Genomic DNA, 21,591 nt, shown 5'->3' on the forward strand with positions numbered 1-21,591 from the left:
TGACCCTGGGCCTTTCCTACCATCGGTGGCGTGACTCAGTCTCTCCTGCATCAGTACACTGTATTCGTTGGAGTAGAGACCCGGAGACCACCGCATGTGCCCCTCCTCTTGCCATCTTCAGATGGTGGGAACTCATTCAGTGAACGGGGGCCCTGGAGGCAGAGGCCCTACTGTGCGGCTGCTCCAAACAGGGAGAAGGTTTTCTCCTCCACTTTCATTAGAGACTGCCCTCTCTCCGTGGCTGACCCTGTGATTCACCTATAAAATGTCCTCGTATTTTATTCCGATGGGAGATTTAATATGAAGGGACTGTGGGATAACGTAGGAGGCCCGCATGCAAAAAAGAATGACAAAACAGAAACAAGAGGATGAGGGACAAGAGGTAGCTGTTTCTCCCACGCCCAGCAGGTCCCTCTTGGAGGACATCTCTGTCTTATTCTGGGGACACAGCCAGGACCCTGACATGCCACAAGAGGAAGGGGAATCTCTCATATGAGAAATAGCTAAAATATATACAGGTTCGATCTCTTCAAGTTTTTGGTATAGATCCTACAATAATGCAGCAGAGTCCCACGCACGCAGCGTGCGTCTCATTACCGCTGTAGGCTTTCTCCCGCCTTTTTCTCAACCCCTCCCCTCCCGACTCTCAGCGGCAGCCACAAAGCACCGGGAGCCCCCAGCCCTCCTCTCTGACTGCTGAGTCTTACTGGGTGAAATTGCAGACAAGTCTTCCCAGTGCGCTGCCCCCATCATGTCACTGTCTCGCTCAGAAGCAGTGAGCGGTGGCTGTGCTGCTCTAGTCTGATTAGATAAAGTCCGGCAACTGTTCAAGACCCCTCTGTGTGGCTCTGGCCTCCCAGCCAGTGTGAGCTCCCCACACAAACACACAGAGTTCAGCCTGCCCCCGTGTGTATTCTCTGTCTCCTCCTATCCAGATCCTACTCATTCTTCGGATCCAGTTTACATCCCACTTCTCCCCAGACCTCCCATTCCTCCATCCTGAGCACTGGAAATGCCCCACATGTACCTGATGCAGGGGCACCAACAAACGGGACTGAACTGCCATTTATTTATTTATTTATTTATTTATTAAAGATTTTATTTATTTGACAGAGAGAGAGACAGCGAGAGAGGGAACACAAGCAGGGGGAGTGGGAGAGGGAGAACCAGGCTTCCCACTGAGCAGGGAGCCTGATGCGGGGCTACATCCCAGGACCCTGGGATCATGACCTGAGCCGAAGGCAGATGCTTTAAGGACTGAGCCACTTAGGCGCCCCTGAACTGCCTTTTAAACTGAGCAATGTGACCTGTGCTTAAGTATTTGCTTCTTAAAATGCAAATTACTGGAAAAGGTAGTAAGACTGCAAAATGCTCCAGTGAACTTCTAATCCTCTTCCATTGTTAAGCTTCAGGTTGTCTGAGCACTCACTCACACCTGTTACAGTCAGCCTGATGCCCTTCTCCAATCCAGAAGCCTCTGCGTCCTCAACTCCGCTGAGCTGTGGCGGCCTTTTCTAAGAATACCTCAGGCATGGCAAAGGAGGCCTGGCTTAGTGTGCTCTGGGTCGGTGTTGGTGTGTGTCTGTCTTGAAGGCCTTTTTCTCTTTCAGTGGATTTTTTTTTTTTTTTACTAAGGATTTAAACAACAAACCGTTGCCTGAATATAAAGCATAATTTCTTTTGTAAATAGAAACCAGTACTTATTGCTGAAGAGTTGCGAGTGGAGAAAAAATTAGCATATTATTATTAATTCTGTTTCAACCTGAATTTTGCATTTAGGATTCTAGGACTCTTCATCCGCGGCATTGAAGAAAATAGCAGGTCCAAGCGGGAGGGACTATTTCATGAAAATGAATGTATTGTAAAAATCAACAACGTGGACCTCGTAGACAAAACCTTTGCTCAGTAAGCATTTGTTTTTCATTGTTTTATTTACTGTATTGATTCCTGGCACACTTATAATCATTACTGAGCTCTTGACGATCAAAACTGTTGGTAGAATTTCTGGTCGGTCCCCTTTGAATGACCCCAAGACATCCATTTCCAAAGGCAACTCCTGTGTTAGCATCCACAAAGGTGGCCTGCACATGTCCCTGTGGCCCCGAGAATAGGAAGCTGGAGAATACAGCAGGCCCTCCCGTCTCGTTGTATCATCCGTAGAGGGCTTGCTTTGCTTGGGCTATGGGTCAGTTAGACTGGTATTTAACGACTCTTTTCACAGACTGTTAGTTCAGCTTATTAATTAACTAGCTTTGTGTCAGCAGCCTTCCTTAAACTAAATGTCTGTGAGAGATGTCTGTGAGGACTCCCTGAGTAATAGAAACAAATGAAAAAAAAAGTTAAAATATTCTCCCTCAAGTAATCATTTTTCTGCATGTGCAGATGTTATGGGAATAGGTTCTTATAGCTAAGAATTAGAGTATGCAGCAGTCTGATGCATATATTTTTTTTAATGTATGTTGGCATTGCAGTGGGGCTCTGGAACAAGGGAATAAATACTAAGTAATACTCCTTAGTGATGACCACCAGCTACTCTCGTTTCTGACCAAAACAACTCAGCATATATATTCTCTGTAACCATTCTCTGTTGATATTTGTGTCTTTGGTTGTGGGAAGGGGGTGGGGGGGGAAGAGTGAATGGTTGTGGGTGAGAAGGGCTGTGGGCACTGGCTGCTTAAGTGTGGAAAGAAATGAAAACTGAAAAGTCCATTTCTTCAAATAACAATACCACTCTACTTTTTACAAGGACTTGCTAGGTATGCAAGATGGAAACTGAGGCTCATAAAAATACAGGATGAAGGCAGTGTGGAGTAGAAACTGATTCCCAATCAGGGAACTGATCAGAGGAGTTGGGCTGCCTCTGTGGGATCTTCTCCCCACCTCCCCTCCCAACATGGAGAGTAAGCACTTCATTCAGTAAGGTTAGGAGTGCGGGGCAGGGTGTGTCAGATAGTAGTTGGAATTAGGATTCATTATTTGATGTGGCTGCTACTGACGGACCTGAAATAAAGGCACCTTAAACAAGATTAATATTTCCCCCCCAAGGACAAATAAGTGTGGAGGTGGCAATCCAGAGTTGGTGTGGTGGTTCCACAAGAATCAGCAAATGGGACGTCTTCCCTCTCTCTGTTTTGCATCCTTACTAAGTGGCTACTCTCTCTAAGCTGTGTCATGGTCACCAGATAGCTGCTGGGGTTCTGAGTTTGGAGAAATGGGAGAAGAAAGAACTTTCTGGCTCCCAGCTTTCTTGTAACCCTTCTATGTAAATCTCATTGGCAAGAAAGGCTGGGAAAGGTAGTTGTTTTACAACATAGTCATGAGATGTAAGGACGAAGGAGAGAAATGGTAGTAGGAAATCTGAGGAAAAACACCAAGTGCTAAGACAAAAAAGTAAAAAATGCAGGTACTCTAAAATAGAATAACAGGGAGGGTACCTATTGGATTGTTAATTCACTATGACTTTGGGCACAGCCAATACACCAAATATCTTCACAAGGAAATGTTTGTGTCAGAATTGAAATCCTGGAACACAACCCATTTTAGAGAGGACCCGTACTTTAGAACAAAGTCCTAAAAGGGAACTAACTGATATTCTGATCAATACTACAAAAGTATTTTTTCCGTCTAAAATTAAAGTTTGCTTTTATACTTACTTTAGCAATGGCTTCTGGATGGATTTTCAGATTTAGAAATACTTAAAAAAACTGTGGGTCATTGGATGAGTTATCTAATCACTCTGAGCCTCAGTTTCCTCATTTTGCAAAGTAAGAGTGAACTGTGCTTACTAAAGACAAAATGAGAAGATTGAGGAAGTTGTTAAAAAGATTCAACTGGAGAATTGTGCATGTTACTAATGCATGTGTAGCCCAGTGTCAGGGCGCCTGGTGCGCAAGTCGTAAGTGGTGATTAGTATTTAGTTTGCAGTCATCCTGGTGGTAACAGGGACAGTTTCTCCGATGCTCATGCCGCTGTGTGTTCCCGTTGCCACGATGCGGGGTGCTTTGGGTGGCATGCTAGAACGTGGTATTGTTACATATTCACTAACTCTCTTTGAAGGGCTCAAGATGTCTTCCGCCAGGCGATGAAATCTCCCAGTGTGCTCCTCCATGTGCTTCCACCTCAAAACCGTGAACAGTATGAAAAATCAGTCATTGGACCGCTGAACATTTTTGGTAACAATGATGGTGTTTTGAGAACAAAGCTGCCGCCTCCTGTCCATGGGATATCAGGAATAAAAACCATAAATCTCACAGGAACAGGTAGTCCTGAAGAGGATGCTTTGACCTCTCTGCAGCAAAGCAAGAGCCCCCGGGTACCGAGACTGGGTAGAAAGCCATCCTCTCCCTCACTCTCCCCTCTCATGGGGTTTGGCAGCAAGAAGAATGCAAAGAAAATTAAGATTGACCTAAAGAAAGGTAATTATTAAATTATGCATAATAGCATTCTATTATTGTAACATGTAAAATTGGTTAAGAGAAATGCATTAAGGCTAATTTTGTTAATTCTCCCTTCATTTAATTGCATCAAAGAATAGATTTAAGCAGGTAACTTAAATCTCTTGAAATTTTGCTACTTTCTTATTCTTTCCTTCTGGAGAGTATAGATTATTTGAAATAAAAAAAAAATGATAAAGACATGTTGGGAAATGGAAAGAGCCGTTGCAAACTTGAGGGAAACACAGTAGTAAAGAAGCACAGAGATGCAGTTGAACCCTATTTTGAGCAAGATTAGTGATTTTTGTAGGACCCCGTAGGTCAGGTCTAAAAAGGGCATATATGTTTCTGGTTCTCTAAGCCAATTTTATACCAGCAAAACATTTAGTCCTCAAAAAGCAAACATGTGATAATTATAATTGATAATTATTATATATAATTATATAATTGAAATTTCACTAATTCAACATTGCAAACAACTTTTCAAAACATACTTAATTTCAAAAGCATGCATAACCTTGTCTTCATCTTTCCCAATTTTCTGTGCATTTCAAACCCAGATCAATGAGACTAGGACATGTGTGTACATGCATATTGATGCAATATTATATACATAAGGCTTCGTGTACTTCTGTGCTTTTGTTTACTTGTAACCTCCTGATAATCCCTTCCCCCACTGCACCCTTCTGCAATCTGCTGTGATTTTCAAGACTTAATTTAAAAGAAACAGAGCTCAATTTTTTGTCTGAATTAATACAGAATTTAATGATCACAAGGTAGTTTTAAAATATTTATTAACATATATAAAAAACAATAACATGCACCTTTAATTAGGGCAAAGTGGTTATTCTGAAAGATCCTCTGGTCAGAATTTTGTCCCCCTTAAGAATTCTGGCCTGAGAAGAAACTGTATTGACCAGGAGGCACAAATTCACCTGTGTGCTTAGCAATTAGCCTTTTTTTTTTTTTAAGATTTTATTTATTTATTTGACAGAGATAGAGACAGCCAGCAAGAGAGGGAACACAAGCAGGGGGAGTGGGAGAGGAAGAAGCAGGCTCATAGCGGAGGAGCCTGATGTGGGGCTCGATCCCAGAACGCTGGGATCACGCCCTGAGCCGAAGGCAGACGCTTAACGACTGCGCCACCCAGGCGCCCCAAGCCTTTTTTTTTTTAAGATTGATTGACTGACTGATTGATTGAAGAGAGAGAGTAAGTGAGCATGTGCAGGTTCATGCATGAGCAAGGAGAGGGGGAGAGGAAGAGGGAGAGAGAGAATCTACAAGCAGACTCCCCGCTGAGCGTGGAGCCTGACCCAAGGGCTCAATCCCAGGTCCCTGAGATCATGACCCAAGCTGAAGCCAAGAGTTGGCCACTTAACCAACTGAGCCACCCAGGTGCCCCTAGGCTTTTTATATAAATGTATCAGTTACATTTTTTGTACAAATTATCCAGCTATGTATTAGACATGGGTTTGAGTGCTTTAAGGATAGATAAATCAGATGCAAAAGGTAACTTTAAGAATGCATCAGAAAGCCTTGAATGCAAAAATAAAGAATATGCCATCACAGCTATACTTTGGGAAGATTAATCGGACAGCAAAAAGGTACACCAGAAAAGAGATCAAACAACAAAGGATCAGTAAAGGATACGTTGCATCTGTCTAAGTATAATATGTATGTATGCCTTGCCTGCTGACTGGATAAAGGAGGGCAGAGAACAGGGAATTGCAGATGGCTTGTTAGTGGAGATACCATTACTAAAAATTAGAATTTTTAGTAGATGAGTATATGTGAAAAGACCAGGATCTGAATTGGAGAAGGAAATTCATAGTGACGTTTGAAAATGCTGGTGAAAGTGTGTGCATGGTCCTATTGAGGAAACAGACACCATAGAGAGATTAGGGCCAAAGAGATTTCGGTGTCATCCATAGAGAGATGGCAGTTGGAGCCAGGAGCTGGCCAAGGCAGAGACTCTAGAGAACAATTGTTCCATGGCAGATCCTTGGGGAATATCTTCGTTCACCTGGGAGAACAGTGGGTAGGAGACAGTGGTAGATATGATGTGATCAGAGAGGTAGGAAAATAAGCAGAAAATAGAGACATGAAAACCAAAGAGGGGGCCATTAATTTCAAGAGAACAATTGGTGAGAAGTGTCAAAGCTAGAGAAAGGGACAGATCAGAAGAGGAAAAATTAGTGGATGTGATCATGGGTAGGTCATTGGTGGTGGAAGACTGAAGAAGTAAGATTGAAGTAAGGATTCTTTAGGGCAGAGATATTTGAGCATACCTTCAGATAAAGTGAAAACCACATACTCAGAGAGATTGAGATGCAAGAGAATGGGACAGCAAGGGTGAGGGCGGGAGCAGGGGCGTGCAGCACAGGAGGAATCGAGGCCCAGGTGAGGGAAGCTGCAGGGTGGCTAGCTGAGTGAGCGCCTGACAAAACTCATGTCAGATGGCCTTTGGCTGCTCACGGTTTACCGAAAAATCAATCTCCTGAGTTTATGGGTAACGTGGCATTTCTTCTGGGGCCTCAGTAGACGAAAGTGTTACACATCAGCATTGGGCCCTAAATTCACTTTGAAACCATCATGGCCTGTCAGGAACTATAATCTGTATTTGCAACCAGAACAACTGAAGTGAATTTAAAATATTTGCTGGAATGTAAATATTTTACTTATTCTACATTAGTCTAAATTAGGTAGATTTTCTTGGAAGGTTTCTACTTAAGGTGACCATGCATTTTCCTGGTCTCACACACTAGGCCCTGAAGGACTGGGTTTCACTGTGGTTACCAGAGACTCTTCCATACATGGGCCTGGTCCCATTTTTGTAAAAAACATTTTACCAAAGGGAGCAGCAATAAAAGATGGCCGCCTACAATCAGGGGACAGAATTTTGGAGGTAAGAATTAGAATTATTATCTTCAATAAAATATCCTTGGTGTTTAGATAAATATGTTAATATTTATATTTTGAATATAATATATTGAAAATTATCACTTATAGACAAGATAAGGACTTTAATTAAAACATTAGTTAATAAGAAGCATCTTCTAAGTCCCCCATAGGTCAGTGATAGGACAAGTAACACTGCAAACTTTTCCCTGTTTTCTCTTACTTCCACCTCTTAGGGTCCCTGGGATATTTGGATCAAATCCGGGAATTCATCATAATTGTAGTTAGGGCTAGGAATTTCGAAGTCATAGCCAAACTCCTAACAGTTTCTTTAAACTTCTCATAGGGATGGGCCAGCCTGTCTCAGGTTGATCTATACCTATAAAGAAGTGTTCGGAACTACCCAAAGCGAGAGGCCTTTTCCCCCATGCATTTTTGTTCGGTAGCATTGTCTTCTTAGCTAAAATATATATTCTCAACTTACCTTTCAAGAAATCTTCCTTGTTGAAACTGGCTGGTTCTATTAACTTTCTCATGGCATGGAAGCAACACTATAGATTTTTTTATAGTTCTAGATTATGAAAGAAGATGTATCAAATGACTAATATGGCTCCAAATTATAATTTCTGAAAATCTGTGATAACTGGGCGACTATCTAAACATGATGAACACTGTTTCATTATAACAAAAGACTTTTGCTGCCAAAGTAATTTGCCATGAAATCATGGTCATTTTATTTTATTTTATTTTATTTTATTTTATTTTTATTTTTTGGTATTAGGCAGAAAATGGTGCCAGTTTAGCATCTGAAATCCACTTCTTTCCTATTTAAGGAATTATTCTTTGCTGTCAGTTTGATGTCCCCCTCATAAAAATGTGCTATCTTAGGAGAAACTGCTTATACTAATTCCTGACTATCTTCAATGATCTAGTACCATAATAAAGATGGCCAGTGTAATACTGGCCCTTTGAACATTGTTGGTTTGGGTCCACGTGTTCAGTTTTCATCTTTTCAGAGCTATATTCATTGTAGGGGCCCATTTGCTACTTACTTTCAGAAACTGTCTAGCATAGAAGGAGATGGAGAGTGTTGTAATCTGTCCATATGATGGCACCCGTTAGGTGAATGGCAGAGATGTCACTGGGCGAACTCAGGAAGAGCTTGTGGCCGTGCTGAGGAGCACCAAGCAAGGAGAGACAGCATCACTGGTCATCGCCCGTCAAGAAGGAACTTTTCTTCCCCGAGAGCTGGTAATGTTCAGGTCACAGTCTCACTGAATCTTCAATGCAGAGTTTAATATGCCCAGTGAATTCATAGTAGCTGAGAGATGAGTTCTAAGTCACAGGTTTCGTTTGTAACAAGAACTGAATCACTCTAAGAGGTTTTTTTGGTCCCATTTGGGGGTGTCATGGCTTTATTATATTAATGCAGTGAGTTGGACATGTGCCAACAGTGCTTCCAGGATACAAATTCAAACACCCTTTTAAGGAAGCAATTTAACAGTATTCAACTAAATAAAATATACTTTGAGCATTGTGCTGTATGTTAGCTTTATGCAAAACACAGTCAGCAAAAATGGTTGTGCACCACCTTAATGCAGTTTGCAGTCTAAAAGGAAATAAAATAGAACCAAGTCTTCAAAATGGTGATGAAGGTGATGAAAAAGAACTGCAGGATGCTATAGGCACATGTCACAAGGGAATTTAACCTAATCATGAGGGCCAGGAAAGGTATCCTGAGGAAGAGAGTTTCAAAAGTCTTGTTAAAATGTATGTTCTTTGACCTACTGACTATACTTCTAGTAATCTGTCCTAAACTGATCATCATAGATGTGGAAAAAATTCATGTACATTGATTTTTTTTCTCAAGTCCTATTTATTGTAGTGATCTATTGGGCACTGTACAATCATAAGGTATTGGTTAGATAAATAACTAGATAGCTCTCCAATGAAAGATAATAGTTACTTAAATGGTCTTGGTGATGAACTGATAATAACACGAGAAAACGTTCATAGTGCCTTAAGAAAAAAGTAGTGTATAAAATGACATATGCAGCATGATCAGATTACATTAAAATATCTTTAAAAAACAAAAAACAAAAATCCCCAAAGAACCGGCAAAAGATACACCCAGAATGTTGGGATTAGGAGACATTTTAATTTTCTCATTTTTAAAATAATGAACACCTATTATTTTATTATTGACATGTATTTAAGAAGGCTATAGAAAAATTCAAAGGACTTTTATGGCTAATAACAAAAAGGAGTAGATGTGGTAAAAAGGATTTTTAATTACCTCTCAGAGTTAGATCATCAGAACCAGTGAGGGTTAGTTAAGAAAACTGTAGTTAGCTTGAAAAAGAGAAAGTTTAGGACACATTTCTATTGCTATCAAATACGTAAGGAGTTTTTGTATGGATTAGAGAAGTAAACTTATTAATACATTTCTTCGGGTAGTTTCTATCCATTAGCGTACTTATGTATTAATCTGACTAATAACTTACTAAGTACATGTTGTGCACTAAATTGGAGGTTCTGGGGATGCAAAAATAATTAAGACTCATTCCCAGCCCTCCTTGCACTGGTACCAGAACAAATATTTGGAAGTGATAATGTTGCAAGTTACAGTTGTTTCTAACTATTGGAGCTGTCCAAGAAGAAAACAGGCAACTTAGAATATTGGAACAGAGCCAGCCTCACCATCTGTCAGAGGTGCTCTAGAAAAAAATTCTCCTATTGATAAGGTGATAAGACTAGATAAATAAATTCTAAGATATCTACTCTAAGCCTAATATTCTGTTATCTATGTTTATATTCACGTTTGAATAGACAACCTTCCTGAAGGACCTCTCTCATTTATTGATGATCCTTAGTACTGACCAAAGGACCCTCTTCCCACCACATTTCTGGTCCTTCCTTCTTCCCATCATCTTGTCCATTTTTCCCCTTGCCCTATTGAGTGCTCTGGGAAGATCTGCAGTAAAACAGGGAAGGAAAGAAGATTGGGTGGTGTGAGCTGTAAAGACTATCCTCCCCGCCTGTTTTCCTCTAGTTGACTCCTCCATTGCCAGCCATTTGGGAGGGCAGAATCTTGAATTTCCATCTCATTTGCTCACTTAAGCTCCTTACTCTTCCTAAAAAGAAATGCTGAAGAAACTTAAAGTCCAGATTTTTTTCTAAAACGCGGATGGATTTTTCTTTCAATCCTTTATTTATCCAGAGGCCTAGGTCTTTCTCGACAAGAGTCACAGTGAGAAGAAATAATTAGAAAGAGGCAGTATGTACATATTAACAGGGAGCCTTTCACTTCTTGTCCAACTCTTCAGTTGCTTGAGATAAAACTCCTAGAAAACTTTGGTGGGTCTGTGTGTTTGTGTCAGGGATAGGAGAAGAAAGAAAGAAGTTTTGACTGTGATTCTGTTGAACTATGAGTGAAACCCTGCATAGAAAGAGAAACATTCCATGGGTGCCTGGGTTGCTCAGTCAGTTAAGTGTCTGCCTTCACCTCAGGTCATGATTCCAGGGTCCTGGGATTGAGCTGCTGTGTGGGGCTCCCTGCTCAGCAGGAAGTTTGTTTTTCCCTCTGCCCCTCCACCCCACTTGTGCATGCTCTCTCTCTCTATCTCTCTCGTGCACACACTCTCTCTCTTTCATGTGTTCTCTCTCTCAAATAAAAAAAATCTTAAAGAGAGAGAGAGAGAGAGAGAGAGAGAGAGAAAGAAACATTCCAGCCAACAAAAGAGCCTAATAACAGAGCTCCAGCTGAGCACTTGTTCCCTCATGAGGCCTCAGTTTCCCATCTAATAGTTCCTTTTACCCCTTTCTCTGTGTCTTCTAGAATTCTTAACTTCACAGCAAATCATTCTAGAAGTTTTCTCCCTCCCCCAGGTAAGGGGGGGGGGAAGGATGTGACCTTACCCCGGTTGAAACTCTGAATGCATTCTCAATCACAGATAATTGCAGCTGGAAGTTAAATATAAAAATAGCATTTTCAGAGTAAAGGGGCTGAAAGAATCAGTATGTCCAAATCTACTTTGCAGTTGAGAAAACAGAGGTTCAGTGTGGTGGAGTAACCTGTTGATGGTCCTGCGCTGCTTGGGACCCGGAGCTGTAGGTTTCTTAACATGTCGTGCATTGTCTCTGGAGTTCAACTCTGGAAGCTCCACATTATTCGGTGTTCCAGTGTGATCTCAAGCAGCTCACAAAATCATTCTAAGACTCACTTGCCTCATCTTTATCGTAAGATTGTTGTGAAGATTAAAAGAGATCATACATGCAAATCTCTTGGCATAGTTCCTGACCAATTTTAGGTCCTCAATATATGCCAGCTATAATTATTCTAGTACCTTGTCACTTCTGTAGTGTTAAACACAATAAAAGCACGATACTACACTTTAGATCCCTCATGGGGAAAAGAGATCTAATCAGGCTTGCCTGGGACTAACCATTATTTTGAACATTGATTTTTTAATTATCATTTAAAAATACATACTGGTGTCCAAAATACTGAATTACAAAATAAAGAAAAAAAAGGTTTTTTTGGTTTGAAACTAAATCTATAAGTCAGGCAGCCTGTATTAGTTCACTCTCATGTAATAGAATTTAGTGAAATTTGATTTCTATCCCAAAAAGTGACATCATAGGCCAAGCCCCCCAGGGAACATATTAAATTAATTGTGCAACTGTGAGATTATGAGTGCAAATAAATTATTTGGTCTCATTGTTTTTAGTTTTATACCAAATTTGGAAGGCATGTGGTTAGTATCCCTTCTCCTAGAATTCTCTGGCAAACAGTCTAGACTCTAAAAAACATTCGACTTCTAATTATCTAAATATGTGGAATATTCTTTGTAACCACAGCAAAGCAAAGCCTTTGCAGATTACAAGCACCAAAGTAATGTGGACCCAGAATCCTTGTTTTGAAGAAATATGGAATTGTCTTCTTTGTCCAGCCCAAATGCCTTCCTTGAGTGCTACGTGGCAAGAACCATACAGGAAGTTTAAAGAGAGGTCACGTTAGGCACACACGGCACTATTTCACTGTGAATCACTTCTTAGTGTGACATGCACAGGACTATTTGAAAGAACAGAATGAAGAACAGTGTGCTATATGACACATCTCTGTATTTTTCTTTCAAAAAAACTGAAGGTGTTACCACTTTGGTCTCTTCTCCCTTATCATGACTGATGCACACACTTGACTTCCATTGAAAATCTGGCAGGATGAAGGAAGGACAGCACTTCCTGCCTTTGTCTTGTTCTATCTCCTTTGAAGAAAACAAACCGTGTTTATTGTTTTCCTGTTCTAAGAAACCATCCTCTCCCTTCTCTCCAGCCTTGCTGTTTCAGGAGCTGGATCCCCTCTTAACGGCGCTGCTCTGCCTAGTTTCCGACAGTTCAGTCTTCCTTACTTCCTCGTTATCTTAGCTCCTTGTAAAGTCTTAACACTTAGAGCCAAGGGAGCATGTGGTCAGCAGTTATACAGGAAGTCCCAATATAGGATGGTCTCTCTCGGATGTGACCCTCTGTCATTCCAAAGGCCTGAGCACCCATTTCCTGGTTATTTCTCCTGACCTGCCGCGGGAGGACTCTGCTGAATTCTTTCCGTGTCCTTCCTCCCAAGCAATTGGTTAGTATCACAAATGTAGCAGTGCATTTAGCCAACCTTCATTCCGTCTGCGGCCGGCCGGGCTGAACATCAAATGAGGGACGGCCGGGCTGAACATCAAATGAGAGGAATTCATGTACTAGCATCACAACTATTTAAGCTCTTTCTAGTATCTTTACCAAAGGAACTGTGTTTCAAAGGCAATCTTTCCAGAATCCCAAGCTGGAAGACCCTTTGAAGTCTTCACCCCCTGACTGGGTGAAAGTTTATTAAAGAGGTGTTCACATAAGGAACGTTTTTGCAAAAGGGTCTTTGAGGTTAGTGTTGGTAATAGAATCCCAAGGTGAAAGTGTCTGCGTCTGCACTTGAAATGAACACTGTGTTCCGTAATCAGCGCTTTGGTGTTTTTTTGTGGCAGACACATGCTACGACTTCTCTCCCATCCCTGGCCCCCAAAATTCTTGTGTTCTTATGCAGACTGTCAGTTTAGGAAAGATCGTGAAAAACTAAAGGTTTTTGATTGATGTCATGCCTTTATTTTTTTGAGAGCTTCAGAGAGAAAGAGCGTGCGCACAAGCGAGCGAGACCATGTTGTTTGTCATGTAGGTGCATACACACACACACGTGTGTGTGTATGTCTTCTTTCATTTATTGGGGAGGAAAAAACATGGTTCCATTCCTTTGTTAACCTCTTTAATGTTTCATGTTCTGACCTGCTACCTTATCTTTAAATTAACCTGAAAATCACAGCAACCCCTGGTGGGTAAAGCGAGCTGAGAAAATTTCAAATGTATTTATAATTTCTACCTGCCAAGTTCACCTGCTATTACATGCCAGCTTCTGAAAGTGGGATTAACTATATTTCAAGCAAGCAAGTTGCTGCTGCCTGGCATGACTGAGATCCTAAAGTAGCCAGCCATGTTTGCCATGCCGATGTGACCTTCGCTTAGGAATACTGCTTTCGCTGAGGGGGGAAAAATGTTCCACATACACGTTTGTGTGGATGCTCCCCAAGTAGGCTCTGAGCTTAGTGTGGTCCAGAACCGCCATATTTACCAATCCCTGACTGCCTTTGCAAATAACATGTGGCCCCACTCCTTTACTGTTTATCTTCTTAGGAAGTGAAAAATTCATACCTTCAGATGTCAGATTATTTAATATCATGAATCATGCAAGAATTTTCGTTTGAAATCTTAGATGAACCTCATTTAACTGATATATTATTTTATTCCCTTTGGCTATTAGATTCAAATGATTCCATGCTTAATTAACCAAGGTACTTAAGGAAGAATGAATATCATAGCAGCTATTTGTGGATAAGTAGCAGAAATTGGAGGATGATTTCAGAATGATTTGTCTACCTAAACCAAAGTGCAGGAGTTATGTTTTGGAATTTAAATAATTATGCAGAAGTCAAAATGCCACTACATTTTATGGATTCTCCAAACAACATAGTTCTTGTGACTTAAGACAGAATCCTTGCTAAAATATAGTCTCCATTTCTGCTTCTCTCTACAGTATTTTTCCCTGCTTAGTGAAATTCCATTCAAGCAGTTGTCATCTGATCCTAGTCAAGGTTCTGCAGCATGAACTCTAGAGTTGAATAAGATGTGTTCGTGTCCTCAAGGAGATTCTAGCCTATAAAGGAGAGTAGGAGTTGGTCAAATTACTCAATGAAGTGTTTGGGGCTTCAAAGTTGGGGGACCAAGAAAACCTTGAAGAACATGATAGTGTTTGAGAAAGGTCTCAATTGAGTAGGATTTCAAAATGCAGAGCTACAGGGGGAAGGAAACAGCATCTTCAAATACTCTGAGATTAGAAAATGTAAAATACATCAGGGAGATGGTAGGCGGCCCAACTCGACAGCTTACTGAGCAGGGGTTAACATGAGAAATAGTATTGTTTGAAATAAATTGGAAGAGGTGAAAAGACATTCAGATACCTGCTAAGAGCTTATTGTATTTGGCTGTAATGTAATCGTTAGGATCCTGGGATCAGTCAGACACGGGTTGAATCCTGGCTCTACCACCTACTGGCTGAATGGTCTTGATTAAGTTACTTCCCTGAGCCACCCACCCCCCTTCCTCACCCCTAATTCAGGGATCAGAGTATTGTCTACCTAAGAGCCTGTCAGCATTAGAGATGAGTGTAAAGTTCTTAGAATAGGACACATAGAATGTGAATCCCTGCTTTGCATTCCTAACCTCTCTGTGTCTCAGTTTCCTCATTTGTTAAATAAGGATAATAACAGCACCTATCTTGTAGGGTGTTGTGAAAATTAGCTGAGCGTAGATGTTAATACACGGTGAGTGTCAAATAGTGTTATCATGTGTTGTTATCTCCTGTGCCTGATGGACACTGTATGTTCAGTAAATATTTGTTGACTAAATAAATGAAAGCTGCACATTATTAAAGCAGATGATATAGAAGGCTGCAAAAGGCATGGCTAAAGGCCCTGTGGCTCCTACTCTATGTCTAATCTGTATCTAATGCATTATCGTTCCTGATACAATTACTTTAAACCAAATAAAAATAATATGCATAGATTTCCTCAGATTTCAGAGTGTTAGCAATCTCTGGTTATCGCTACACAAGACAGTGAGGTTAGGGGTAGTACTGAGAGCATGGCAATGAGGAGTGCCTGGGTGGCTCAGTGGGTTGAGTATCCATTTCTTGATTTCGGCTCAGGTCATGATCTCAGGGTTAGGAGATCAAGCCCTGCGTCGGGCTTATATGCTGGGTGTGGAGCCTGTTTAAGATTGTCTCCCTCTCCATCTGTCCCTCCCCTCCCATTAAAAAAAATAGTCTAGAGTATAAATGACAATTTAGGTAGTTTAAATCATCTGAATACGTACGCATAATCTAGTTGTACAGTTTATTTGTAAAGACGTAGGCAAGCAATAAGTATCATTGCCTAATACTTTAAAATATTATTTCTTAAATTTTTAAAAGTATTTTAAAGTATTTTTTAAGTGCTCCAATCTCAGTCGAAGTGCTTCTCAGAGTGTGGCCTCAGATCAGCAGAATACCATTACCTTGGAATTTGTCACATATACAAATTCTCAGGCTTCTTTCAGACCTGAGGAATCAGAAACTCTAGGGTTGGAGCTGAAGATGTATTTTAACAAGCCCTCCAGATAGTTCTGATGCTTACCTCAAGTTTGAGGATCATTGAAATAGTGGTTTTGTTATAAAGAGCCTAAAGGCCTACAAGATAACTTAGTGACTATACCTGACTAATTCCAGTAACCAAGTTTTCAACTTTATCTTTCAATTTTGCAAACAATTTTTTTGCTCTAGAAAAATATCCTGTGAAAAATTCAAGGCCAATTGAGTTGAGTCTCTTTGGTCATGTGCCTCTCATTTTGGCAAAGGGGCAGTGCTGAGCACAATCCAGTTACTCAACTCAATTACACCTGATTCATTTAGGCAAACTCAATTGTACTTGACTTTTTCAGGCCCAACTCGATTGTGCTTTTAAATTCCCACACTCAATTTGATTGCGCTCAAAATTTGTTGTGTGCCACCTTGTAACTTGTAGATTTAAGCACATACCAAAGAGAGGTGTTTCTAGGGCGGTTTAGAAGATTGGGTTATTGGTATTTGTTTGCAGTTACACCTCCGTCCCTTCTCCCTTCCTCTCTGTCTCCAAGATGGCACGCTATAGGGAGAGAGATGCTCCATTGGCCCCTTACATGCGCCATATTCTACCTCCCCCACCCCCATCCTGCCATGCTCGAACTCGTGGTGAAGATTTCAAAGCTCCTAAGAAAGTGATCCTCATTTACTGTCACAAAGCAACTATGTTCAGCTCTTCCTATCTCTCTTAAAAATGGGGAAAATGAGGCACAGAGACATTGCAAAATCAGAATTTTTTTTTTTTTTAAGATTTCTACCTCAATGGGCTGCGCATCACACCTTCTTTCAGTTGTGCTGTGTCCTAAGTGATGAGATCCTTCATCTTTGGCAAGTTTTTGAATGCATTCGATAACCCATAAGACTGAGGGATTAATAGTCATTTGCTACTCCCTGGGAAGTACTTACACCTGAAAGAATTTTACTGAAACCTTGTCAGCAAAATCTAGTCTTGATAAAATAGATGATGATAAATGCTTTGGTTCAGCATTATTAAAACAGATGGAGGAAGTTGCTGGCCATTTTGCCTGGTTGTATGGCTTCCAGGTGTCAGAATGAAAACACTTAGGACTTTTATCACAAGAACGGTTTTGTTGGAGATTGGAAGGTAGTGGAAGAAGAAGTGTTCAATGCTGAAAAGGAGCTCTTGTGACATTTCAGAGGACTGGGGCCTAATTGCATTCTCCTGCAGTGTTAAGGATCGAAGGGCTGTGAGATTCGACTGTCCTCTCATGGCACAAGACAGATGTCTTATTAGTGGCCACTGTGGCCATGATTAGGCTTCTGATGGTTAGACTAAAAAGAAGAATTTTCTAAACATACATATTTAAACAGCTCAGAAAAAAACAATATTGTAACCAACCACAGATTCTGTCCTTCTTATTATCCAGTTAGCTGAATGTTTCCAAGAATTTATGCCAGCTGTGGATACAGAGCAGCTGGATAAGAAGGTGGTTACAAAACTCGGGGGATGACCTTGATTTGCCCAATTACCTCCCTGACTGTGATCAGTACGTGTGTTAAGGTACATTTGGTGTAAGATAAGGAAATGCGTTCATTTTGTAAAGGATATTTAAAGATTAAGGGGGAATAAAATACAGCCTTAATTGATCGTGGTTCGTTTTTCCAGCTGTTATTAAAGTAAATAACGTACTTGTGAAACCGCCACTATAGTCCAGTTCATTTTGAAACTGTATTTAGAGGTTTGAACATGTTTCATCTGCCTGTTTTTCAGGACAATGTGTGATCTTTATCATTAAAGAATATCAGCTTAACATTGCTACTTCTTTTTTTTTTTTTCCTCCTAAGGGCTGATAAAACAGAGATAAACACTTAAATCACAATCTGTTGCCACTTACCTCTTCCCATGCCCCGTCCCCAAAGATTCTCTGGGCAATGACTTTTAAATATGTCCTCATTATTTTTAATGAGTGTGCAGAACATATGACGCATAATGCACGAATAGATAGGTGCCCTTGTACTGAACTTGTCAGATGTAATAAAACGTTGAAGGAGTTAAGATGCGTTTTCCTTTAAGATATTATAATTACTTAAATTAAGATGCCCAAGAACAAATCACATGCTATTCAGTCCCTGTTGCTGCCTAAATGAAGCCCCACCACTATCCCAGGTCTCTCTCCAAAAAGAATGTTTAATCACAAATGTTAAAAAGACAAAGGAACACTTAATATTGTTATGTCTCTTTAAGTTTACCCTTCTTTAAGTCTGCCCCCATGGCAGGATATTCAATTATAAACCAGTTCAATTATGTTTCCTGGCCACTTATTGAGTTATGTGAAGGACTTTTATCACCTAGTCTTTCCGTAATTAATTCTTTGCATTTCTTAGAGTCTTAGGACCAAAGGAAGGATTGTTTAACAGCTTGAAATGTTGTTTCAGTTTTCCCACCTTTCCTCATTCTCTCCTCTTCCTTCCTCTCTTCTTTCTTCTGACCTCTCATCCTGCCTTTCTGGACACAAATAATAGTGTGGTATCTCTCTGTTACAGGATATATTTATTTCTGCATTACGTTTCTACATTAAAATGCCAGGTGGTGATGAAGAGGAAGACAATGGTACATTGCATTAAATTACATTAAAATGCCGGGTGGTGATGAAGATGGAGGTAATAGTAGGAGAAAGGAGAAGAATATTCTCAAGAACAACAACGCCTCCCCTTGATGGTCATTATTTCGTTGATATTGGAGTCCGTGGCTCCTGGTATATGGAACTGTTGACCTTAGCACCCAGCAGGGGAGTTACAGACTTTCAGCTTAACTTGAAAGAGCTCACCTTCTCCCTCCTCTCCTTCCCAGAAGCTACATATTTCATCTATAGACCCTTGAATTCCCAATGGAGGGGAAAAACACAGTGAAACAAAAAAAGCAGAAAACAAAAACAAAAAACAAACCCCAAAATGGCAAAACACAAAAACACCCAACCAAAACATCTTACCTGTTATTTGCTTGCATTCCAACTCCCTGAGACCGAATGTTTCTCTTCTTTGATGCTCATAGAGAGATCTTCATTCAGGAGAATTGTCAGCCCTCTATTGCCCTCTATTTCTGGGTCCATATTGATGATGAAAGGACTCAGTCGTTCAACAAATACTGAACACCTACTATTCCCAGGTTAGCTGATCAAATATTTATTAAACATGTATTGGTTCTAGATGCCATGCCACACACTGTGTACTCTCAAATGTATTCAGACATGATCCCTGAACTCCGAGAACTTATGGACAATGCTGAGTGTCATTAGAGAAACAAGAATTTGGCATACTACCTATGATCTGTGGGGACGGCAGATGGGAGGGGAAGAGTTGTGCACATTTTTTTTTAGTTGCACAAATTTAAGGAACGAGCTAAGAGGTTAATAGTGAACCAGAAGTTATATAAAAGGAAGAAATCAATCAGGACTTTAAAATTCTGAAAAATTTCATTTATGAGATGGGATTCTGTTTGGGCCATGGATAGATTCAAAGAAGCAAGGAAAGTAGAAAGTCCAGGGATATGCAGAAGCATGAGCCAATGGCAGGAAGGAAAACTGAAGAAAAGGGAGGAGTAGAGGAAAGGAACATTTTGATATAGTGTTAATACTGTTGGCTACTTATGCTATCATGTGAGCAAAACTTGCATGTCAATAACAAGACTATTTCCAAGGATAATATAGAAATCCATCAAATTTAAGATCCATTTGACGCCTTCTTTTATCAAGTCTATGTTCATAAGTTCTCTGTTTATAAGTTCTGGGTTTAGGTTTATTCCTGAGGCTTGCATTCAACTGGAGCATCTGCGAGGTGGGAAGGTTCAAGATGGTCTCCTTTACATGGCTGTCAGATGGTTTTGGCTGTTGGGTGGGGCACCCTGGTTCTAGTTAATGTGTCTTTTCTTCTCCAGAAAGCTAGTCCAGCTTTCCTACTGGACATTCTCAGGACAACAAAAACAGAAGATGCAGGGGCTCTTAAGGTCTAGCCTCACAGGTTGCACAGTGTCACTTCTGCCTCCTTCTCTTTGTCAAAGCAAGTCACAAAGCCCAGTAGGATTCAGGGGATGGGTAGATAGATGCCAAGACTTTCTGGAAAGAGTGGCAAAGTCACACTTCAAGGAGGCATAACTCACTGGGGCCAATATTATTATAATCTCTCACATTCAGTTAGGAAAGCTGAAGAGAACGCTGTTCCATAGCAGAATGAGCATTGGTCAGGGTTGTGAGATTCACATTATTGGCCTAGGACCGCCACTTGAGATGTTCAAGTTTAGAAAAGTCATTTAACTTCTTGGGTCTTATCTTTCTTAATTCCATTCACAAAGAGTTTATTGAGTTCTTTTTTGATGCAAGTGCAGTGTGAGAGAAGCCAGGGTAGAGAAGGCTTGCCCCTTTCCCTACTTTGTCGTTCGGCAATGTTTTTAGTCATGACACTCTTGCTAAACATAAACTCCTTCCCTATTCTTGTTACTTTTCTTCTCAGCCCATGTAGATTTACCTTTCTACAGTAGAGACCCACAATCTGGACTCCGGGGACTTGGGAATAAGAGTTGGATTATGGGGATAGTGATAAATTAATAAATACTAAGTTTATCAAAATAAAAAAAAATGACAGTAAACAGGGAGGAGTTCCTTATCTACTAAGTGAGGAGATTGAACTAATTGGTCTCTTATACCTCTTCCTACTGCAAAATACTATTCTCTGAATTTCTGTGCATCAAATTTTGGCATGACACTCAATACAGATAGCACGTGAATTATGAATGATCTCTCTATATATGAATGGGCCGCGGGAGTGTGCCTCTGCGTGTTTGTTTGTTCTGCAGTTCAGAATGCCTTGGGAGCATTTGACCTAAAGAGTGACTTCTCTTAAGTAAATGTAGAATAACATATTGCCAGCAGAGCTCTCCCTCATGGCCACCTCTTCGACCCCTTGCCATTGTGGTTCCTGTTGCTATAGCAGTTAATACACATAGATGTAGCCCTGCCTCCAATCATCTGATGCCACCACGGCTGTGGGTACCATATGAGACTTCACTCCTGTAGTTAGCTCAGAAGGAAATGTGTTCCTTCTTTCCAAAATTGGAAGTTTTGGTGCATTTTCCCATAAGATGTTTTTAAATATAACCCATCTGATAGAAGGTAAATTATTACATAGTGTTATGCTTTGGAGATACTGTGGAGTGAATAAACCCTGTTGGCTCATTGCAACCCAGGCACAATTTATCAGTATTCCCTTTAACAGAGAGAAAGGAAAAATTCACATTGTAAGAAGCAGGTTTACAAAGAAACTTAAATACAAACTCAAAAACTTAAAAGTATAGACTTAAAATATATACCTGTTTTTTAAGTAGAAATTGTCTCATCTGTCCCTACAGTCAGAACTTATTTAAAGCTCATTTCCATTACACATGAAGAAAAGTGAATGAATTGCAAACACTATTCATTAAGGTTTTGGCTATCCGTAATGTAATAAAAAATCTCCGGGTTCTGAATTCTTCAATTTGAAAAATAGGAGTGTGTCAGCACT

At 40.4% G+C, this 21,591-nt stretch overlaps 1 protein-coding gene across 1 annotated transcript in view; it reads left to right on the plus strand.

Moving 5' to 3' along the window:
• The window catches only part of PARD3B (par-3 family cell polarity regulator beta), a 1,011,045-nt gene that overhangs the window by 531,263 nt on the left and 458,191 nt on the right, over positions 1-21,591 (plus strand). Inside the window, exons 7-10 of the mRNA XM_034655034.1 lie at positions 1,780-1,905; positions 4,057-4,415; positions 7,199-7,338; positions 8,454-8,582. Coding sequence (XP_034510925.1) covers positions 1,780-1,905; positions 4,057-4,415; positions 7,199-7,338; positions 8,454-8,582 — 754 coding nt within the window. The remainder of the gene's footprint in view (positions 1-1,779; positions 1,906-4,056; positions 4,416-7,198; positions 7,339-8,453; positions 8,583-21,591) is intronic.

The sequence above is a fragment of the Ailuropoda melanoleuca genome, chromosome 2 (genome assembly GCF_002007445.2).
Source record: "Ailuropoda melanoleuca isolate Jingjing chromosome 2, ASM200744v2, whole genome shotgun sequence".
Classification (NCBI taxonomy): domain Eukaryota; kingdom Metazoa; phylum Chordata; class Mammalia; order Carnivora; family Ursidae; genus Ailuropoda; species Ailuropoda melanoleuca.